The sequence below is a fragment of the Gadus macrocephalus genome, chromosome 2 (genome assembly GCF_031168955.1).
Source record: "Gadus macrocephalus chromosome 2, ASM3116895v1".
NCBI lineage: Eukaryota > Metazoa > Chordata > Actinopteri > Gadiformes > Gadidae > Gadus > Gadus macrocephalus.
This window is the reverse complement of record NC_082383.1, coordinates 5,647,291-5,669,392: the sequence shown is the minus strand read 5'-3', so window position 1 is coordinate 5,669,392 and position 22,102 is coordinate 5,647,291. Positions and strand designations below refer to the sequence as shown.

General features: G+C 46.3%; 3 protein-coding genes across 15 annotated transcripts; 2 read left to right on the top strand and 1 right to left on the bottom strand.

Moving 5' to 3' along the window:
* Positions 1–451: 451 nt before the first annotated feature.
* Positions 452–13,618, top strand: epn3a (epsin 3a). Of its 10 annotated transcripts, none has more exons than XM_060036046.1 (11): positions 452–762; positions 2,806–3,613; positions 7,090–7,208; positions 9,391–9,468; positions 10,001–10,144; positions 10,891–10,974; positions 11,191–11,320; positions 11,612–11,773; positions 11,988–12,050; positions 12,144–12,383; positions 12,490–13,618. In XM_060036046.1, the coding sequence occupies exons 2-11, from the start codon at positions 3,016–3,018 to the stop codon at positions 12,786–12,788; spliced, it is 1,917 nt and encodes a 638-aa protein (XP_059892029.1). In that variant the 5' UTR covers positions 452–762; positions 2,806–3,015; the 3' UTR covers positions 12,789–13,618. The 10 variants fall into 10 exon arrangements, with proteins under 10 accessions (XP_059892029.1, XP_059892070.1, XP_059892047.1 ...); XM_060036064.1 differs by having other exon boundaries at positions 453–762; positions 10,058–10,144; positions 11,609–11,773; XM_060036057.1 differs by having other exon boundaries at positions 454–762; positions 11,609–11,773; positions 11,991–12,050; positions 12,147–12,383.
* Positions 13,619–13,749: 131 nt separating this feature from the next.
* arl16 (ADP-ribosylation factor-like 16) lies at positions 13,750–15,758 on the bottom strand. Of its 2 annotated transcripts, none has more exons than XM_060036143.1 (5): positions 15,577–15,758; positions 15,384–15,442; positions 15,161–15,277; positions 14,923–15,038; positions 13,750–14,749 (listed from the first exon to the last, which is right to left on the bottom strand). In XM_060036143.1, exons 1-5 carry the CDS (start codon positions 15,635–15,637, stop codon positions 14,584–14,586), a joined length of 519 nt encoding a protein of 172 aa, XP_059892126.1. In that variant the 5' UTR covers positions 15,638–15,758; the 3' UTR covers positions 13,750–14,583. The 2 variants fall into 2 exon arrangements, with proteins under 2 accessions (XP_059892126.1, XP_059892135.1); XM_060036152.1 differs by having other exon boundaries at positions 15,384–15,440; positions 15,563–15,725.
* A 108-nt stretch (positions 15,759–15,866) lies between these two features.
* On the top strand, positions 15,867–18,151 carry fn3krp (fructosamine 3 kinase related protein). 3 transcript variants are annotated; one of them, XM_060036118.1, is made up of 6 exons: positions 15,867–16,175; positions 16,300–16,451; positions 16,557–16,648; positions 17,026–17,108; positions 17,422–17,544; positions 17,644–18,151. In XM_060036118.1, exons 1-6 carry the CDS (start codon positions 16,035–16,037, stop codon positions 17,980–17,982), a joined length of 930 nt encoding a protein of 309 aa, XP_059892101.1. In that variant the 5' UTR covers positions 15,867–16,034; the 3' UTR covers positions 17,983–18,151. The 3 variants fall into 3 exon arrangements, with proteins under 3 accessions (XP_059892101.1, XP_059892092.1, XP_059892110.1); XM_060036109.1 differs by having other exon boundaries at positions 15,870–16,229; XM_060036127.1 differs by lacking the exon at positions 17,026–17,108 and having other exon boundaries at positions 15,870–16,229; positions 16,557–16,644.
* The last annotated feature ends 3,951 nt before the right edge of the window (positions 18,152–22,102 follow it).

Below are 22,102 nucleotides of genomic sequence, written 5' to 3'. Positions count from 1 at the left end.
GACATTATCTGATTGTTTCCATTAGTGGGGATGAATAAGTAAAGAGAAGAGGCGGAGGAAAAGCCTTTTTGATGCTTTGGGAGACCCCTATTGGGGATTGCTCTCATTATCATTCAATAAGTTTCCCAATGTGCTGGTGTAGGCCTACTTGCCATACTGACATACGCCTTTGAAAAAAGATAACTAGAAAGAAAACAAAAGTTACAATACATTCAAAACTGTGGGCCTACAGGAAGTAGCCGCACCAATAACATGTGTCTACGTATCTTCACACCGGCCTATCTCATCTTTACCAGTTCAACTATTTCCCTTCAACACACCTGCTTTAAAATCTAGAACGAAAGGGTTAAATCTGACTCTGCATCGAGCACCCGGCCATCCCTCGTCTACCTCCCTCTCTACCCCCCGCCTCCCCCCGTCCCATTTCCACTGTGTGGATTGGGGGGCGGTGAGGGTGAGGAGGAAGGGGGAGGGGGGGGGAAGGGCAGTGCCTCTCTCTGCAACTCCGGCGCCAGTGTTATTTTTTATGGGATCAGACTTCAAAGTTTGATACATTGCGCTCGCTAAGAAAGAATAAGATACCGTGCGTTCATATAGTAAAGTTTGTTATACTTTGGTACTCGTTCGGCGTTTTTCCTACACGATCTGACTACACAATTTATAGTCATTTTTGACCGAAAGCCGCGAAGGATGTGGAAAGGAGGCGTTTCTTCCACCGACAGTGTTCCCTAGTTGGGAAAGCGTCGAGACGCAATGCTAAAGGTAAGGCAAATCGGAAATACTTTTTTGGTGATTCTGCATCCAATTCGATTGTTCGGCCATACTTACGTTTGAACTTGTCCTTAGGACAATAACAAATAAAAACAGCTGAGTCACGGATATACGCTTTTGTACCGCTCATGGCTCGCTCACCTCTGCGATCATCATCTGACGCAATGGGTAGGCTACGAGCGAGCTGGGACAGGGGCTACAATGCATCCATGGGACAGGGGCTACATCCACGGGACACGGTCATACATGTTCATCAACGGTGGTGTATTATTGAGGCGGTAGATTACAACATCCAGTTGATTTAAACATTCCCACGATAACCTGCATACCCAAAAAGAGAACCGTTTAACTATTGTTGCTGTAGTCAACCTACAGTGATCACTTTGACAATAAATGCCAGATAAAACAACATGGGTTGAAATAAAGGTCATGATCAAATTGTTGTCATTGTTGTTGGCTTATTTGTATTTGTTTGAGGCTATATAGGCCTCGTCAGGGCGCCATGCACCGTCTACTGTTTCTTAAAGAATGTAGGCTAGTGTGCTTTTAAGCAAAGTGAGGAAGCAGTAGACGTCGCAAAAGCATAGGCTACAGCTTTATCCGCACACTTAATAATTGATAGCCCTAAGTGTGGGCGCTACAATAATGGCCGCAGCCATTGGCAAGGAATCTCTCCTGGGGCAGACTGTTATGTTACATGTTTATTTTTGTTTTTTATTAGGCAAAGGACAACTCTTTCTTTATTTCCCCAGCTCACATCTGCTGAGTTGATATTAGAAGTCCGATAGTTTGTCCATCAGGGGAATTCCAGTGATCTTTTTTATTTGCAAAACCACCCGTAGACTAATGTAGAGTTCTCACTTTCGAACTGGCTTTGAATGAGTTGACATTTGAGAAGGAGAGCTGGTCAGCCTAGCAGCCTATTTTATCAGCAACTTCTGCTTCAGCCTACACAGTAACTGTAGATAATATTACAGCACAGAATGCCAGCTGATATCATAAGAGATAGCAGATACCTTTGCTGGCTGTAATGCAGCATAGTGTGTGAAGTGTGCAGAATATGTCAGATATGTAAAATAGAAATGTAAACTATTCCTGTTTGGGACCTCATTTATATTTCCCCAATAGAAAATGAAACGGAAACAATGACAATTGTTTTGACAAATTTGAAGGCCCCTCCCTACAAACTTCAGATCCCATGCTGTCCTTTCAAAGGTCTGGCACTAAGCTACAAATGATAAGAAAGAAGATAACAGATTTTCTGTCAGGGATTATACGTCCTGGAACAAGTCACTCATACCACAAGTCATATCTTGCAGTCAGTTCCCGGTTTTATGAGACAGAAAACCAAACGCAAGCTTTTATTGGCTTGTCATCTATGTTTTCATTCATTTCAAGAACATTTTATTCACATGTGAAATGTTTGGATTGAAGGAATTCCATTTTAATAATCCATGAACCGCGTTGGTATTCGGTTGTAACAGTATATAAAGCATGGGTGCGTTTGAGGTAAACCGGGCTCTCACTTGGGACTTTTGTGAATTCCTGCAAATGCTTTTATGTCTTCCTGCTGCCGTTATGACGTAACCAGGTCAAAATGGGATGGGTGGCTCCCTTTTGTGATAACACTTAAAGAAAAATCAACAGTTTCCCTCTTGTACGCCTGCCTGCAATTCCAAAACACCTTGATTCTGAATAACACATTTTGCGCTTCAGTAAGAAAGAAAAGTATGTTGAAATAACTGAAATAACTAACCCTGTGTAACATACACATGTTGTATTGCGATTGGCAAACCTTTGGTAATAAAAATGGAGTCGATGAATGAATATGTGAGCGGCTTAACCTAATTGGAGATCCAGAATGTGCAGAATGTTCAACTCATGGGTCAGGGAGAAGTGAGACTGTAGCACCATTTAGTGTAGTCAGTGAGCGGTGAAAACGCAGCAGTACTATTTGTTGATCAGAGTTCAGTTTGCTCACAGACCGCGATAAGCTGAAGTCTAAGTTGTGAATTCCTTTCCTGTTTCCAACAGGACCCTGCCCGTGAACTGCACTAAAACGACTCCAGAAGAGGGCAACTGCATTACGTTCCTCTAGCGGACTGGAGGGCTGATCATCCAAGTACACTTTTATTCCCCTTCTCCCTTGAACGACCGGGCACTTCGGCCTTCTGTATCCCGGTGCCTCAGCCTGCTTCTTTTTTTTTTAAAGTTGAAACAGTCCGACGCCACCGACACGCCACCATGCAGACCTCCTCGCTCCGCCGGCAGGTGAAGAACATGGTCAACAACTACTCGGAGGCCGAGATCAAGGTACGAGAGGCCACTTCCAATGACCCCTGGGGACCGCCCAGCTCGCTCATGTCCGAGATCGCCGACCTCACCTTCAACGTGGTCGCCTTCACCGAGGTCATGGGCATGATATGGAAGCGGCTCAACGACCACGGGAAGAACTGGCGCCACGTCTACAAAGCCCTCACGCTGCTGGACTACCTGATCAAGACGGGCTCGGAGCGCGTGGCCCAGCAGTGCCGCGAGAACATTTTCACCGTCCAGACCCTGCGGGACTTCCAGTTCACGGACAGGGACGGCCGCGACCAAGGCGTCAACGTGCGGGAGAAGGCCAAGCAGCTGGTGACCCTCATCAGGGACGAGGAGAAGCTCAAGCAGGAGAGGAGCCAGGCCCTCAAGACCAAGGAGAGGATGGCCAAGGGCGCAGCCGCCCTGGGTTCCTCCTCCATGCCGCCGCCGTACCCCGGCCGACGCACCAGCCATCCCGGCACGGGAGCGGGGCACGCGGAGGAGTTCAGCCGGTCTAGAGGTTCCCCGTCCTCCTTCCACTGTGAGTCAAAGCGTCTCAGGGTGTGCTATATGTCAGGTTTTTACCTAGATGTGATCTTGGACAGCCAACATTCATGCAGTTGCTTCCATAGCTAGCTTGCTTAAGGCCGTAATACCTCTGTCAGGTGAAGGAACCACTTACCCTTGCTCCATTTTAATTGTTTGAATTAAGTCAGTAAGTGTCGTTGTGATTCGTTGAGATATACACCTTGGTCAATCATTTGCTGAGGAGCTGACTTGTTATCATCGTCCTTGTGCACCACAATATTGCCGGTTGAATATTTGCCGGAACACATAACCTCAACCCAAGGGTAAACCTATTATAAATGGGTTATTATAAATCTGTCATTATAAATTGGTTTACCTTTAACTCATAAACCCATTTATAATATTTACTTGGTTACTTGTTAGCATTAAAATGAAAGGCCAACCATATAAAGGGAGTTGCTACTGTCGTTTCAGCAGAAAAATTATAGCTTCCATTCTTATTATTGAGATTCATTATTAGAACAGTGTTTGTAGTTTCTTTATTCAAAGAGTTTGTTCAATTTCAGTCATTTGCCCTCGTAATCGGCAGCCATCAGCACTCTCCATTCCCCTGGTCATAGCCATGTCAGCTAAACTGGAAAAACAATGAAGGGGAGGCCCTGTTACATTTTCTACAAAGCATGTGTAACCAGGCCTAGAAGCCATGTGTAGTGGCTCGCAAAAAAGTAACTGCTAGGGTGTGCTGCTAATATGAGATCTTAATAACCCCCTTCAACGCAAACAAAACCAAAAAAAGTATAACGTTACAATACGAACATACTATTCTGTGTTTTGGTGTGGCTAGTGATATCCGCGCAGATGAAGCTTTTGGGGGATTTACCATGTTTACTAGTAAACAGAAAATAGCAGAAATGCAGTTTTAGAACTGAGTCACTACGGTTGAACGGGAACGAATTGTAAGACTTCTGAATGTCAACTCCATTCCTAATGTTCACTTCTTTTGTATCTATCAAACCAACACCACCGGTTGGATACTTTCAAAAGATAGCTTATTAAGGCGGCTTTCTCCAAATTGCCTACCCAAATTGACACTAAACCTGATATAATAATAATCGAATAATCCCCTTCTCATAACCTATTTCCTGTGTTGATCCTAGAGTATTACTACTCCTGTCCTGACATCCTGCTATGATAAAAAAATGCTGACTGAAACATAATTAATCCAATGGAAGTTAAAAGGGCAAGGTAACATACATTAATGTATATGCTCGAAGGCACATTTAGGCAAATACTGCTCATGATTGAAAGCTCTCATTATCTTGATTGGCAGGCTTCCAAACAGGTCCACATAGCAGAAATGGCTTCACTTTAATAGGAACTAATGGCAGTGACAGAAATATTCTGTTGCTGCAGTTGGGTTGGATCCAACAGGTGCTAGTGTGTGCTCTGCGTGTGTGTATGCATGTATGTGGGCTAATATTTACATAACACGTTTTTCTGCAGCGCCGCACAATACCACTTAGCGGTCCTGGTGGCGATGGCGGAGACTTTAAAGAGCGACCCGTAATGACATCATTAGATACTTCAGCCCATCTGTCAGGTGGTGGACATTAGAAGGACGGTGGGATAGGGGTTGTCGATGAATAGTCGAATGGCTGATCAGCTAGTCAGATGGGTTACAAGTCGGATGGGGTAGAGGTAGGGGGTGAATGCTAGGATGGTGTTACGGATGGTCCGATGCATAAGAGGTTGGCTGGATGCTGAGGTTGGGACAGATTAGGGTGGGGTTGAGGACGGTAGGGCTGGGCGATTGATTGAATTATGACCGCGGTTTCGATTTTAGCCTCAAACGATCACAAAACTAATATAATCTAGTTTTTTCAATTTCTTAAATGTTTTATGTAAAGTGCTAGAACAGCTGGATACATATCTGTACATTATTTTAGATTTGAACATGTTCTTTTTGACCATTTATTGTATTTCTTTTAAGGCGAAATTTCAAAGTTCTCAGTTACCAAGTGTTTTTTGGGAGAGACATGCTGAATAAATACATCAATACTACAATACATCATCCTCAAAAATAATCGTTCAATATTGACCAGAATAATCGTGATTATTGTTTTTTTCCATAATGGAGCAACCCTAGGTTGAGGTTAGATGGTGTTGAGGTTGGCTGGAATAGAGTTTGGGTGGTGTTGACGCTGGGATGGATGGATGGATGTTGGCTGGTGTGTTGAGGTCGGGACAGACTGTTGGCTGGTGTTGAGGTCTGGACAGACTGTTGGGTGGTGTTGAGATCAGGACAGACTGTTGGGTGGTGTTGAGGTCGGGACAGACTGTTGGGTGGTGTTGAGGTCTGGACAGACTGTTGGGTGGTGTTGAGGTCTGGACAGACTGTTGGGTGGTGTTGAGGTCGGGACAGACTGTTGGCTGGTGTGTTGAGGTCGGGACAGACTGTTGGGTGGTGTTGAGGTCGGGACAGACTGTTGGGTGGTGTTGAGGTCGGGACAGACTGTTGGGTGGTGTTGAGGTTGGGACAGACTGTTGGCTGGTGTTGAGGTTGGGACAGACTGTTGGCTGGTGTTGAGGTCGGGACAGACTGTTGGGTGGTGTTGAGGTTGGGACAGACTGTTGGCTGGTGTTGAGGTTGGGACAGACTGTTGGCTGGTGTTGAGGTTGGGACAGACTGTTGGGTGGTGTTGAGGTCGGGACAGACTGTTGGCTGGTGTTGAGGTTGGGATGGATTGGGGATGTTGGCTGGGGTGCTGAGGTCGGGACTGAGGGTAGGGGGGTGTTTAGGTTGGACAGAGAGTCGGTCGGTCGGGGGGCTTACAGAACAGAGAAGGTGGAGGTCAGGATGGAGCATTCCAGCTAGAGTGGGCTTCGGAGGAAATTCAGCAGAAGTAATTGGGTTCAGGATCCAACCGGGCCGACGCGTGCCCTGGCGTCTCCTTTTAGCCCGACTGGCCCAGATCCAGGCCCTGCCATCTAGACTGGCAAACCGCCCTCACGACCCACTTCCCCTCAGTAAAACCTGGATTTTTTAACTTTTGTGTCCTTGAGCCCCCCTCCGCAAGAGTTGGGGTAATAACACGGGGGGCCCCAGTGACCAACCTCCCCCCCATGCCCCTCTCACATCCCCTTTACCTCTCCGCTCCTACTTTACCACACCGACTGTGCGAACAGACACAGCATTGTTCCCAGTGTCGGCTGAGTCAGGGAGGCCGTGGCAAGCGATGCCAGCGGAGGCTCTGAAACAACAGGCAATGGAGCGGCGAATTAACATGCACGCCCAGCGTCGGCTCTTGTCTATTCCCATCTGAACCCTCTCACACAACACCCGTCCCAAAAGCCACAACAACAAGTTCGCCATCGTCGTTGTTGTGGTCGTTGTTTTCTAATGTGTGATGTGTCGATACATTCCCAAATGATTCTGTCGGAGACGTCCTCGTGTTTTGAACCTTCCTCTGCCCCCCCCCCCCCCCCCAGCCTCCTCTTCCTCGCCCCGCCTGACCACAGACATGGAGCAGGCCCGGCCACAGACCAGCGGGGAGGAGGAGCTCCAGCTGCAGCTGGCCCTGGCCATGAGCCGCGAGGAAAGCGAGAAGGTAACCTCTCGCTGGGATAAAAAGACACGCACGCTCAAGCACGCTGACACTCACGCACACACAAACACCCGCACATTCACAAACACCCACACACGCACCCACACACTCACACTCACTCTCACTCTCACTCTCACACTCACACTCACATATACACAAACACACACACCCACACACTCACACTCACACTCACACTCACACTCACACTCACTCTCACTCTCACACTCACATATACACATACACAAACACACACACCCACACACTCACACTCACACTCACTCTCACTCTCACACTCACATATACACGTACACAAACACACACACCCACAAACTCACACTCACACTCACTCTCACTCTCACTCTCTCACACTCACTCTCACACTCACATATACACGTACACAAACACACACACCCACACACTCACACTCACACTCACTCTCACTCTCACTCTCACTCTCACTCTCACTCTCACTCTCACTCTCTCACACTCACACTCACACTCACACACACACACATACACAAACACACATGTATAAGCCCCTTTAACACAGCCGGTTCACGGTGGGCCTGTTAAGGCCGTTATTCCGCCTCGCCTTCCGTATAAAACATCCAGTCCCGGTATCGGGGGGCATTGCCTTTAGGCCTTCTGGCCGCCAGGGAAGGCAGCGGCAGAGCCGCATCAATGTCTGTGTAGAAAAGGGGGGGGGGGGGGGTCGCAACGGGACGAGGGGGGGTTGGTGTTAATGTCTGATTATGGTTCCCCGTCGACGCAACGCAACGGGGTTTAAGGACCCATTATGTCCTTGCGGACCCCCCTTGCGTCCACCGCGAGGGCCTGACGTGCGCCACCCAAACAATTTTTACCATGCGGTCGAGGCGACGCAGCAGCGAGGGCTGTGATCGGTCCGCTCACTACAACCGACGCAGAACCAAAACAGGGTGACGACTGCGTCAAAGCGTCTGAGGGGGGCCATTGCGTTGCGTCGACGTGGATCCATAACTAAGCCTTTACGTGTGAAACCCACCACCGGGGGGGTTATACATCTCTGAAGAACAAACCGGCTTGTTAGCAGATAACCTTACAGCAAGCAGATAGCGTGCTGTAGGATATCACACACCAAATAATGCAAAGCCAGCAAAATGACTGATCTTCTTTGCAGTCATATCGCAGGAACTCTGTGTAAAAGGGGCCCTAGTCACTCTCATACAGACACTCCGGCATAGACATACACACACACACACATTCATTTACACACAGAGACACACATGCCGCATTACAGTTACCATGACGCGACACGCAGGCACATGCTATGAGGAAACTCTGACCTGCATGTATTCATACTCCCCTCCATTTGCACACACCTATTTGCATACCCAACAAGCAGGCACTTTGTCGCACACACACACACACGCACACGCACACGCACACGCACACACACACACACACATACACACACACACACACACATACACATACACATACACATACACATACACATACGCACACACACCCAGCCCTTTGATCCGTCAGTACATACGCCTGGAAGAAAACACAGACTCCTGACTCAGCACAGCACACTGCGTAAGAATGCTGTAAACCCAGCCACCTCCCACCAGATGCTCCCACACTATCCTCTGTACATCATGATCGTAATCACAGGTGATAATCCTGTCCTCTACCAAGGCCTGCGTTTCCCAGAACCTTTTTAGAAACAAAAAGGGTGAGATTCTTTCTCTCGAACGTGCTCGACGCTTAAGAGAGCTGAGCCGTCAGCGATCGGGCGATGCCGCGAAGTGCACTGGCTGGTGGACGTGCAGGAGACCAGACAGGATGTGGCGCATTGATCCACTCCCCTGCCCGGACCTGGTCCCCACCGCACCCTCGATGCCCTGCCCTTCATGGGAAGGGCAGGGCTGTTGCGTCCTCCCTGCTGAACCTTCTCGCCCTGCTCTCTGCATAGGAACCATTATGCAATCGATACAGGCATTTAATGGCTCTGTAATCAACGCAAGGCAGCTCGGACTAGCCTGAAACTGATCCACTGATAACATTTCAACCCCGATGAAAGCTTTTTAACCCCTCCTCCTCCTCCTCCTCTTCCTAAAATAGTTGTTGCAGGCGTAGGCGTATTCCCCATTAAAAAGAAACCTCTGCTCCTTCCTCCGCCCAAACTTTGCCTCCCCAGCCCCCCCCTCCAGTGGATATCGATGAGCAGACGCAGCTACAGATCGCTATGAGCCTCAGCAAGGAGGAGGCCAAGAAGGTACTGATGCTCCGGCCGAAGGAGCACCACCACCCCACCTCCATTCATCCCCCCCCTCTATCACTTGCCTTGCTTCCATCACTCTGCCCTGCCATTCCCACGTGGCCTCCCATCCATGCTCCTAAAACTCTGGAGGTGTCCGTCGCCGCTTCCCTCACAGAAACCCGGGGCATGTGCTACTAACGTCACTCTTCTCCAGGTGTCACCATCTCTGGCCTGCCTTCGTCGTTCGACAGCATTGTTTCATTTAACCCGGGCCAATTTGATACCAATTGGATGAGAGCCCGTTCTGCCACTAACCAATAATGCACCCGTTCTTCTGTTGTTCTTGTTGTTGTTGCTGAGTTACTCTGAAGCTCCAGCCTCAGAAACTCTTCTGAGCCCTGTGTGTGGTTGCGGTGCTTTAAACCCCCACACCTCAGACCCCTCTTCACTTGTTGTTTGGGTGAAAAAACACCTGTAGAACTGCCCGCATGCAATGCTATACAATGCCTGTATGCAAATTTGAAAGCGCTTATTGTATTTCTCTTAGTCAATTGACTTGACTGATGGCAATCCTCTTCCGCGCCGATCAATACCCTCCACACAGCCGGCCCCCCGGCCCCCTGCTGGGGATATGGACGATGACACACAGCTCCAGATCGCCCTGAACCTGAGCAAGGAGGTGCACCAGCAGGTAAACCCTAAGGCTCCTCTTATGGGCTCCGCCCTCTTTCTCCTTTTCCCCCTTCTCCTTGTGAACCCCTTTGATGGACCGGCGTATCAGATATGGGACTCTGAGTGAGCCCGCGGGACGTCCCGAGCACTTCAAATGCAAAAGTAACAATGGCTTCTTACCACGCATACATGTATGTGTATGTGAATGGACTTTATTTCCTCATTTTTCGTGTTTCGTGCTTTAAATGCTGATTTATCGAATGAGTTATCTCAACGAAACCAATGACATCATGGTCATTAAAGGGATCTTCTCAACAAGCCATGTGTTCTGGTTACATAGCAATATTACAGAGTATTTAAAAAGGTGACAAAAGTGAGAGTGTGGGAAGCCATGATTGTGGAACTACAATGTGTAACGAAAACAGTAGAGATACAGCAAACAGAAGTAGCCAGCTTTAATGTAACTCAGACCCGCTAATTATGTCAGGTCATTTCAGCAGTTAATTGTGTGTAAAATGTATAACGGGAGAATAGTAAACATAAATACAAAGCCTCTGTGATTGGTTTGTTCTTTCGACCCTTCGGCCAGGGAGAACCCCGCACACAGCTTTTTACGACACATGCGGTACTAAATTGTGTTATTTTTGTTATTTAAATCGGTGACCGAGCTTCCACTGATTCATAAATATGGATAGGACAATGTGTGACTTAGCCTGAAGCCCCCCATCATACTAACCGCCATCCATGTGTCTGATTTCCCATTAGGAGAAGCGCAGTCGCCAGGGAGACGAGTCATTGCTCCAGAAAGCTCTCGAGGAGAGCAAGCGGGAAATGGAATCCAAAGGCGGGGTAAGGGGCGCCGACTCTACCCTCTCTCACCAGAATCTATCAAAGCTATTTTGTGTTTATTGGCTTTTCCCATGAGCCATTAGAGACTTATGTCATGATCCACAGCGCATTTCAAATCCGTACTATAGCCATGCTCATAAAAGCCCATCATAAAAGTATCATGAGTCTAAACAAATCTTTAAAAAAAAAAAAACGTTTTTGTGTTCTTGTGTCTAGACTGCCTTCATGGATCTTGTGGATGTTTTCGCCGTGCCGCCAGATGTGTCCCATAGCACCAATCCCTGGGGGGACGTTCAGCCCCAGGGGGCCGCCCGCCTGACCGGCAGAGACCCCTGGGACTCACTGGGTGAGCCGCGCGTTAGCGGAGCCGTGTCCGACCCCTATTGACTTTACCCTAGCAACACAATGCTCTCCCCCCACTAGATATTCCCATTGACATTGATACTCCCACTAGGCCTTCTTGTTTTAGCTGCTCTGCCCCCACAAATTAAAAAAAAACACACATGCAATGGAAAAAGTACTCTGAACTGCCTCACATTGTAACCAAAGAAGAATTGGTATGCGGATATGAACACGATGGAGGAGTAGATGTGATCCAGTGTAAATAAACCCCATTTTTTTTTTGTGTTTCCAGAAGACAGCGCAAGGGTAGAGGCCCCCTGGCTGGCACCCCCTGCCTCCAGCAGCCCCGCCCCGCCCTGGGAACGAAGCCAGTCCCCTGCCGACCACTGGGATAGCCCAAGGAACGCCTCCAACCTAAATACCCCGGGCCAAGCATGGACCTCCCCAGCTCACACAGGTCAGAAGTGTTGCCATGCGACCCGTTTTTAAGACACAGCACTCTTACAGTTTCCTGCCAGGATTAATTACGTAATCTTGAATCTGAATCTTGTTCCTCAATAAAAGAAGAATTTGGCTGTGCCTCGATAATAAACCGCACTAATTACAATTTGGGAAGTAGATTGGCCTTTTGGTTGATTTGTGGCTGCCTCTGCCTTCCTTTTCTATGCCAGCAGAGAGAACAACAGATCCTGCTGTAGCCAAGGCCCCTTCTCCCCGAGCCTGGAGCCCTTCAGGTAGGGAAGACTTGGCTCCGCCGTGGTTTCACATTTCCGGAAGGGAAAGAAACTTAATGAAGTTTCCCTCAACTCTGTCTCTGTGTCCCTCAGTAGATGGCGATCTGTTCGACGAGGCCATGGACGGAGGCCAGATGAACATGAACGGACGAGGGGGGGGCAGTCCCGAGCTGTTTGACCTGTCCCGCCTGGAGGAGAGCCTGGCGGCTCCGAGTCCTAGAAACTGTCGAACCCCCGAGGCTTTCCTGGGTCCCACTGCAGCCTCCTTGGTCAACCTGGACGCCCTCATCCCTGCCAACCCCCCGGCCAAAGCCATGAACCCCTTCCTATCCAGTAGGTGGTTCCATAATAGCCAAGCGTTGATCCCTGACCCTGAAGAGTGCCTCGTAATCTTGATCCAATGAAAACGTTGTTGCCTGTTTTTGTTTCTTTTACCTAGGTGTGAGTTCCCCTTCACCCAACAATCCCTTCCAAGCGGAACAGCCCAAACTAACTCTGAACCAAATGGGTTCGAGTTCCAACTCTCCCGTGCCCTTCGCCAGCTCACTCCCCTACAGCGCCTCTTTGCCCCTGCCTGCGAGCCACCAGGCGGCCAGCCTCCCCACCTCTCTGACCCATCCCAGCCAGGCGGGGGCCCTGGATATTGCAGGGGCCCTCCCCCAGCCCCTGCTGCCCCTCTTATCCGCCAGCGTTCTGGGGTCACAGTCAGAGCAGCACAGTCAAAACCCTTTTCTATGAGGACCAACCGACCGACCGTCACCACAAGTCCTAAAAGAAGGATAACGTTTTTTGATCTCGGAAAAAACACCAACTCTGAATGCCCAAAGGCTGTGCTGGGTTTCCCAGCTCTCAAAAAGGAAAATAGTTACCCTTGTGAACCCTTTTGTTTCCTCTTTGCCAATATCTTCAGTATAATAATGTAACACTTAAGTCCCTTGCCTTTTAGTATAATCTATTTGGTTAAGGTTGTTTCTTCTCTTGATAAACCAAGGGGAGGTTACTCTTGACTGACAGATAAATCAGTGTTTTAACAAAAATCATATTAGAACATGAATACTAATACTAATGTACATTATGTATATTACGTAGAAACCTACACTGAATCACAACTTTGTGAAATGTTGGTGGAACTTGGCAATTGACATACGAGCTCAGTTCACTGTATTGTACGGTGGTTGCAGTGCTATCCAGCACTGTTCATCTGCCAGATATGCCTGCTTTAATTTCATTGTGCATCATTTGAATTGAAAACAAAGGAGAGCTGCTTTAACGTTTCTTGAGCCTTGGTCAGGGAAGATATTAGAAGATGGGTGAATGTTACAGCGCCTGCCATCGCAACCAGCTAGTAACACACAGTTTGTCGTTTATGTACTTTAATTTCAACATTAACTTCGATGGAGCTGGTGTTGGTCAAGATGCTTTTGGTAAATCATAATACGAGAGTGAGTTACCATGGATTCACACAATGGGATGGAATTTGGGAAAGGACCATTTTAATGTGATGACTCACTGTTCATTCCTTGACAACAATTGATATCAAATATAAGGGTATGATTACCACCTTGTAATTAGTCGTTGTTTTATTTTGCTGCTGCTTATTTGTTCATCATGTCTGCTTCATTTTGCACTCAGCGCCATGTTTTGGTTGTGCCAAGCACATTACGCCCCCTGGAGGAGACAGCTTCAGCGACTTTATCAGTCCCCTTCAACACATTTTATTGAAACGTTGATTTCACAAGTCATCAGTTTTGCTAAACTGTAGGTTAGATATAGGAATCAGCTAGGTACTTTATAGATAATACAATATTAATTATTATTTTACATTAGTACACATTATTGTTTTTGGTATGCATTAGGCTGAGGGGTAGCATTCATATCAACAAAACCGACAAAATTGACATAATTATATACGAAAAATGAATGTAATAAACTAGTAACAATCATACAGAAAGGAGCTTATCGTATTCAATTGCATAACCTTAACTCGATTCTTAACTCCACCTCCCTTTACTACCATTATTAATAAATCCCATGTCGGCAAATGTATTATATTGTTCAAATGCGTTATATATCTTAGGCAGTAAAGCTCAAAATACAGCTCAGCATCGATAGCTCAGTTATTTATAACAAAGAACAATGTAAAGTATTACACACATTAAACAACAGTTATGATTTAAAGACTACTTAAGTTATCTTTGAACAGATAAAGAGCTGTTTAACAATATGAAAAAATAAATAATCTGATCATGTTTCTGATACACAAAAAAATGGTATGTATGATTGAATGCTTAATACAGAAAAGAGTATCATCATATTGTTCATTTTCTGTTTTACAGCCTCCCATTTAAACAAAAACAATATGTGAGGAATAATCTCATTTTTATCTGTCATTTCTTGTGTGTCAATGTGCAAAATTATTCTTTGTGGGGGGGTTGATCAATTCCTCTGGAAGAACGAGCACCAGTTACATCAGTTCCTGTCTCCATAACAGCTGTTTGTCAATTATGATGGATTTAAATAATGCCTGATGAGGTCATTTTGATGTGTTTGAGTCCAGCCAGCTGAGCACCTCTTTCAGTCCTTGGCCAGAGCGGGCGCTGACCTCCAGTGTCGTTACGGGCTGAGGGGCAGATGCAATGATGTCATCCATTCTGAACAGTGACTTCATTTCGACTAGACTCATAGTACAAGGCAAGTCCCTGGGGGGGGGGGGAATAAAAGGAACACCGTCAACTTTAACATCCATCAGGTTACAAAGGCATATATTTGATATTTGAATATTGACATCAGTTCTAAACAGTTTTTATTTTTATTATAGTGATGATGGTCAATCTGTTACATGTAGTGTTCATGCACATGGTGGCATGGTCACCTTTTGTTGAAAATAACCAGTACGGAGGCAGCATGTAGAGGCTCCGCCGCAAGAACTGACAACAGCTGGATACAGGATGCTGATATCTGGAATATGTTGGCGGAGTCCACCATGAACTACAGGACAAGGCACAACAATTCCTGTCAATTAATCTTCTTACTTTTTTTTAACCTCAGATAGGTAACTGTCAATTTGGTTATAATTGTCCAAAAAGAAGCAAAGTAGAAGGAAACATAACTACAACACTGGAGCAGTCAGTGAAGTAACTGGACCAGATGGGGCCCATGCAGCCTCCCAGCTCTCTCACTGTAACCTTTTTTCTCTTCAGCGTCAAATCGGTGAGATTGGTGCCGACCTGTGGCGAGATACAGGATGACAGATACAACAGGACGACAAATGCCGTGACTCCCTATGTGTCAAGTAAAAGACGTCAAGAAAAACATCACGGCTGAATTACTCACAGTCGGCAGAGTACCGGGTGGTTCTCCCATTTCACTCGATCCATCGCGTAAAGTGAGCTGTAGATGTAACGGGTTAGGAATAACAACAAGACCACCTAACGTTGGGGTAGACGGGTCGGAAATGTACACAAACGAGTCACGCACATTATGTAGTTCGCTTGTTATACCGTAAGACTGACCAATTAAAGGATATTTTGGAGACGTTTCACCAGCAGCGTTTTTCCAACACCAGTCGCTCCAAGAAGCAGACACATTTCCACATTCCCCCCCAATAAGTGCTTTAATTTGCAATGGGATTCAGAATAACAGTCATGCTAATGTGATAGCATACATCCATGGCGCACACGATAAACAGCCTCGTCTGTTGCCGTGGTAATATCCATATCCACGTGATTTTACGCTCAGGCTGTGATAGGGTAAGATTTACGTCAATCACTCAAATGCTACTTCTAATTGGTTACTTCTGTTGACCAAAGCTAAACCGGAATAAAAAAGAACTGTGACGAATGTAGGCCCATCATATTTACTGAGGATACGTTGAAATATCCTCATAGATATTCTATTCGAGAGGAACTTTTTAGGTTTTCATCAGTGATAGGACAGAAACGCGGAATATCTATCCAGCCGATCAGTATTTATATTCGACTTGCCATGGAGGCCATGTTGAAGAAGGAGCTTGGAACCTCAATGCTGAAGTATACTGGATACTCTGGAGGGGGCTGTATCAGCGAAGGCCAGAGTTATGATACTGATAATGGCAGAGTTTTTGTGAAGATAAATCACAAGAGTCAGGTTCTTAATTTTGTTTTTGTATGCATCACATGCACAAATGCTATCACAATAAAGGTAAAAGTCTAATGCTATTGTACTTCTGCTATCTAATTAACTTATGCTAACAGTCTTTTTTTTTATCAAGGCGAAACGGATGTTTGATGGGGAAATGGCAAGTCTGGATGCTATTTTACAAACAGAAACCATTAAAGTCCCGAAGCCTGTGAAAGTCATTGAGCTGGACACAGGGGGATCTGCGTTTGTCATGGAACACCTGGACATGAAAGGTTTGACAAAGTGAGAGGCATGTTGTGAACGTATTGCACCATTGAAGAATCAATGTAACATTATTTTATTAATTGGATTTTGGTCTCAATGTACACACTGCTGTCTGTCCAAAAGGTACTCCACACAGCTTGGAGAGAAATTGGCAAATCTGCACCTTCACAACAAGAGAAGTCTGGATAAGCAAATGAGAGAACAACAAACCGTAGGTAATTACTAATGAATTTTATTTTTAGGATTTTATTTAGAAGCCTTCAGCAGATCCTAAAAACAACATACACATGAGTGTGGGCTCAGGTTAAATTGTAGTTTTGGACAACATAACGACTGCTTGAGTGGACTGCAAAGGTAAACTTTGAGCCAAGGGCTAATAGGGGCTTCTGTGACTAGCCTGAAGGTCAACATCAAGGACTCTAACTGGTGCCACGGCTTTAGTGAGCTGGCGGAGGGAAATTATTTAAGTGTCACTGCTTTGGCTGGTTGAACAGCAGGCTTGCTCTGCTGCTGCATTTAGAATGTTCTTTTTTAGACTTTTGTTATCTAGCTGTCCTATATAGATTATTAATTAGTCTCTGGTTGTTCCCAGGAAAAGGAGCAGGGCTTTCTGAAATGCCTCTCGTCGAAAAATATGGGTTCCATGTCGCTACTTGCTGTGGTTACCTTCCACAGGTAAATGATGGTAAAGAGGACCCTGTTCACAAAGACAAATTGGGCTGTTTCCTGGCTCCCAGATTCGGCCGAGGTCACCTTTGATGGCAGAGCATCGGTCCGCCTGCAAGTGATGCACGATGCGGTTGCTCGGAATCCAAAATAAACCAATTTTTCTCTGAGTGCAGACATAATGGGCCATTTTCACATAATTATGTCCTAATGTAACTCATAGTGACAACGTGAATCATCATCGTTTAGCCGTGTCCCATAAATGTTATATCTTATATCTCATCTGCAGGGAGACTACACTTATCAGGTGATTATTTTGCAGGAAAACGAGTGGCAGCATGACTGGGTGACGTTCTACTCCAGACACAGACTACAGCATCAACTAAACATGGTGGAAAAGTCTTGTGGTGACAGAGAAGCAAGGGAACTATGGTCCCATCTACAAGTATACGTTCATAATTTTTCTTAACGTAATTTTTTTAAATGATTGAGCTGTTCCTCTGACGTTAAGCTTTTCTGTTTACTTCCTGCACTGACGATAAAGTTGAAGATCCCGCAGCTGTTTACACAAGTGGAGGTTGTACCCGCCCTCCTCCATGGAGACCTATGGGGAGGCAACGTGGCCCAGACCACAGAGGGACCAGTCATATTCGACCCCGCCTCCTTCTACGGCCACACTGAGTATGAGCTGGGCATCATGGCGATGTTTGGTGGTTTCAGCAGCTCGTTCTACTCCGCATACCATGAGAACGTTCCAAAGGCTCCTGGCTTTACGCAGAGAAACCAGCTCTACCAACTTTTTCACAACCTCAATCACTGGAACCACTTTGGCGGTGGCTACAAGGGCTCTTCGCTCCGAATCATGAAGGACCTTGTGAAGTGAAGGCCTCCTCCGTGGCACTAGGGGAATAGCTTGTGACAAAGGAACAAAGTACAAATGTGGAAGATTTCAACCAGCTCAAAGCTTTAAATAACCTGGACATATCTGTACCAAATGCTGTTCAATAGCTATTTCGATAATTGGGTCAATAAAAGCTCATACTTTAAAACTATGAATTGTAATTCCTGCAGAAAATGCGGTGAGTGCTGTAGTGCAAAGTGAGGTTGAATTTGTTTAGTAAAGCCACATACTTTAAGACATAAGGAAATGTTACATGGCTTTAATCAAGTGAAGGGATTTTGAACAGAGTTCAAAAGTCTGAATGGAGTAAACATGCAAACAATTCAAAAAATTTAAAATGGTTGGAAACTAATAAAGTGAAGAGTTAAACAAATAGCTAATGTGATAAAATGTTAATACATTTTAGACAAAATATAGAAAAGCTGATCTGTTCTGATATTATTTGAAGTGTGTGTGTGTGTGTGTGTTAGTAACTTGGAAAAGTATGTTATTGACCTTTTTCCTTCACGTCTAGTTGTTTGAAATAAGCAAACAAAATTATTCATACCCTTGGACTCCGTGGACTCTCAGCTTTCATGTGACACTTTGTTTGTGTAGATAGGATGACGTCAACATTTTCGTTTAAGGATTTTTGTTAGCATTTACCATCTACCTGGAGTTCACTAGTCTGGCTATCGCCAGACCAAGATCAATCGTAGATTGCACGTTGGTCTGGGGAAGCTGCTGTCATTTGCTTCAGCACTAGAGGTGGCTCGGTCGCGAACGAATCAGTTCGAATGAACGAATCTTTAAGACGAACGAACCAAACTGGTTCCTCTCTCGTTCGTCTCATTCGTTCTCAGACTCGACTCCTCCCAGACCCACTAGTTGCTGACTCGCTGACAGTTCGTTCACTCACTGTGTGAGTGGTGAAGAGGGACCGACTGAGAGACGTCACGACTCAGAGAGCAAGCTAATCGTATGCTGTGAGCGACAGAAATCAACCGGTTTCTTGGGGAAAAAAACAAATGGGCTTAGTGAGAGAGCTATCTATTATTCACATTTGCCATCTGTTGCATGGACGTATTTAAAGGATACATTGTTGGCCTACATATTTATAATTCGAAATTAGATACTCTAGGGTCAATAGCATATAACCGTGTTGTCTGATTACAGTTGAATGCATTTTTCACAACCTAGCAGCTCTCGTTGTGAAGACAAGTCACCGCGCCATACGTTTCAAATGGAATCACGACGGTCCATTATTTCAACATTTACTATGTCATTTGAAATTCATCCCAGCCTTTATACCACAGATACTCTAGGGTCCAAAGCATATAACCGCGTTGTCTGATTACAGTTTAATTCATTTTCTCCAACCTACCAGGTCTCGTTGGGAAGACTAGTCACCGCGCAATTCGTCTCAATGGGAATCGCAACGGTCTATACTTTCAACATAAAGTCTACATATTTGTAATTAGAAATTCGTACCAGCCTTTATACCACTATAGGGTCTATAGCATATAACCGCGTTTTTGATTAAATTGTAATGCATTTTTCACAATTAACCAGCTCTCGTTTTGAAGGCAATTATTATAGTGTAATAATTTTAGCAACTGTCTAACAAGAAATAACATAACCGTTTAAAGTGCGTATTGGAAGTTAGATACTGCAGTGAAGAATCATATCGGAAAAAAAATCGAATACACGATTTTTTAGTTTTTATTAATAAATCTACACTACAAGTGTCATCTTGAGCCGTTTTTGTGATACAATTTTACTTCATCTCAAACGCTCGTTTTCGAGCGTGACGTAGGAATTGGTAGACGGACGTTCTAATCATCATAGACTACATAGGCAACATAACAACAATGGATAACAGTTTCGGACCACTTCCGTACAATTTTGAGCCAGCTAGCCGTGAGGGAGAACAGCAACCACCTAATAGGGGGAGACACCATGGCAATAGGAGGGAGATAGAGTTGTGGTGTCAGGAGAATTATGGTGAACCAGGAGCGGCTGAACATCAACACGGCCACGGAGGAAGAGCTCATGACCCTGCCCGGGGTCAACCGCCCGTGGCGCGGAGTATCGTGGAGTACCGGGACTGCATCGGGGGCTTCAAGAAGGTGGAGGACCTAGCGCTGGTGAGTGGGATAGGCGCCACCAAACTGGAGATTATTAAAGTGGAGATCTGCGTGTCGAGTAGGACCAGTTCGTCGCAGCACTCCCCGTCCTCCCTGCGGAGAGACCCGGAGCATATGTCCTCCTGCAGCGGCATGAACATCAACACCGCCACCCCGCCGCAGCTCATGAGCATCCGCGGCATCACGGAGAAAATCGCCCGGAACATTGTCGCCTATCGGACCCAACACGGTCCGTTCAAGAGCATCGAGGACCTGGTTCGGGTCGATCACATAAACTGCTCCCTACTGGACAAGATCCGTTTCCAGGTGTTTGTGGAGCGCTCAAGAACTCAGTCCACCAATACCAACGGCGGGCTGACCTACACGGGTCGGTCCCATCCGAGCCCAACCTCGTTCAGCCTCCGGAGCGACGACCTCGACCTCCCGCCGGGAGGACCCACGCAGATGGTGTCCCTGCGGCCCCGCGTGGCACCGGCCCCGGGCCCGCGGGACGGCGGTGCGCCTGGCCACCTGGGACCTTCAGCGCTGCTCCAGTGAAAAGGCCAACAACCCTGGCGTCAAAGAGGTCGTGTGTATGACCCTACTGGAGAACGAGTGAGTACAACTAACGTGAGGGTTTGCGTTGAACATGTTGTGTCTTCTTGGGACACGTTGTTTCCTGTGTGTAAACACGTTGGTGTCAGGGGATTTCATGTACGATAACTAAACCGGCTAGGCAACGCAAATTAACATTCTGAGCCAAACTGAACACAGAGCCCCAGACCTGCATGTCTACCCTGGGTCTGGACCCCAGACCTGCATGTTGGTCTAGACCCCCCCAGGCCTGCATGTCTCCCCTGGATCTAGACCCCCCAAGACCATATGTCTCCAGCCCATCTCCAGTGAGTGCAGCCGTTTGACTTCCAGGCGTCCGGCCCAGCAGCCTGTAAAGGTTGCGTGGAGGCGTGTGTGTTTGCACAGCACTAGCTTGCGATCGATCAATCACAAGATCCCATGATGGTTGTGTTGAGAGAGGGAGACGTTCTACACGGACACGCCCACTCGTCTGCAGGCTGTCGGAGGAAGCCCAGATCCGTGCTGGCGGTGTGAGGCAGCGGGGTTATTACAGGTTATCAGCTCAGACTGGGTCCACTCATGACAATGCAAAACAAACGCACGCAGAGGCAGCAGAGGAGCCGCGCAAATGAACGTGTATTTGGTGACAGAGGCGAAAAAAAAGTCCTTTCTCTTCACCTGTACAAAATGCACCCAGGCTCGAAAGCCTGCTCCATCCTTTCTCCGATCGGGGAAACTGTGAAATCGGAGATGGTCGGACAGGAGGTCGGAGTTGGAACAACCCCCACAGATACAAAACCTCATCTCGTCGATTAGAAAAACCCAAAAACCACAGGGGGGGGAAATACAAGACCGCTCACCGCGGTAACTACTCACAACTACGCATAGGGCTGAGGCAGCAACAGCGACCGCGTCTACCAATTCCTACGTAATATGACGCGTTTGACGTATCACATAAAAAAAACAACGGTTTTTGAAGCCTTGCTCAAAATAGTCACTTTAAAACTGGATTTTTTTGCCGATATACTTTTTTAAACTGATAAAATCCTGCATTTTAATTTCAAAGGGCAATTTTCAGAGAATGTTATGTATAAATATTTTTAAAAACATTAACTTCCAATACGCACTTTAAGCTTGGCATTGTGTTTCGAGGTTAAATATTTACATTGTTAAGCTCTGCAACGTACGAAATGGTTCGCTTTTGTGATAGCCGCCTTTGACCAGAGAATTGTGCCATCATCAAGCTCTAGGCTCAACGTAAGTCAAGACCAACTGAAATTATACGAAACAGGTATGAAATCAAACTGTTTATTCTGAAAAAGTTTGAATGAAGTAGAAATTCTGTTTAGATATATTTGATAATTGTTGATTTGTTAAATGTTTGAAGGAAGTTTAACGGTTAAAAACTGACCAAAATACTA

What these genes read in the sequence shown, in the direction of transcription:
- epn3a (XM_060036023.1), top strand. Translation starts at nt 3,016, where the DNA reads ATGCAGACCTCCTCGCTCCGCCGGCAGGTGAAGAACATGGTCAACAAC. An exon ending in GACCTCCCCAGCTCACACAG is followed by an intron (nt 11,774 to 11,987) that starts GTCAGAAGTGTT and finishes TTTCTATGCCAG; the next exon opens with CAGAGAGAACAACAGATCCT. An exon ending in CATGAACCCCTTCCTATCCA is followed by an intron (nt 12,384 to 12,489) that starts GTAGGTGGTTCC and finishes TCTTTTACCTAG; the next exon opens with GTGTGAGTTCCCCTTCACCC.
- arl16 (XM_060036143.1), bottom strand. Translation starts at nt 15,637, where the DNA reads ATGTGTCTGCTTCTTGGAGCGACTGGTGTTGGAAAAACGCTGCTGGTG. An exon ending in CTGACTGCTCCAGTGTTGTA is followed by an intron (nt 15,039 to 15,160) that starts GTTATGTTTCCT and finishes CTTGTCCTGTAG; the next exon opens with TTCATGGTGGACTCCGCCAA. An exon ending in CTGGTTATTTTCAACAAAAG is followed by an intron (nt 14,750 to 14,922) that starts GTGACCATGCCA and finishes CCCCCCCCCCAG; the next exon opens with GGACTTGCCTTGTACTATGA.
- fn3krp (XM_060036109.1), top strand. Translation starts at nt 16,035, where the DNA reads ATGGAGGCCATGTTGAAGAAGGAGCTTGGAACCTCAATGCTGAAGTAT. An exon ending in CAAATGCTATCACAATAAAG is followed by an intron (nt 16,230 to 16,299) that starts GTAAAAGTCTAA and finishes TTTTTTATCAAG; the next exon opens with GCGAAACGGATGTTTGATGG. An exon ending in GACATGAAAGGTTTGACAAA is followed by an intron (nt 16,452 to 16,556) that starts GTGAGAGGCATG and finishes TCTGTCCAAAAG; the next exon opens with GTACTCCACACAGCTTGGAG.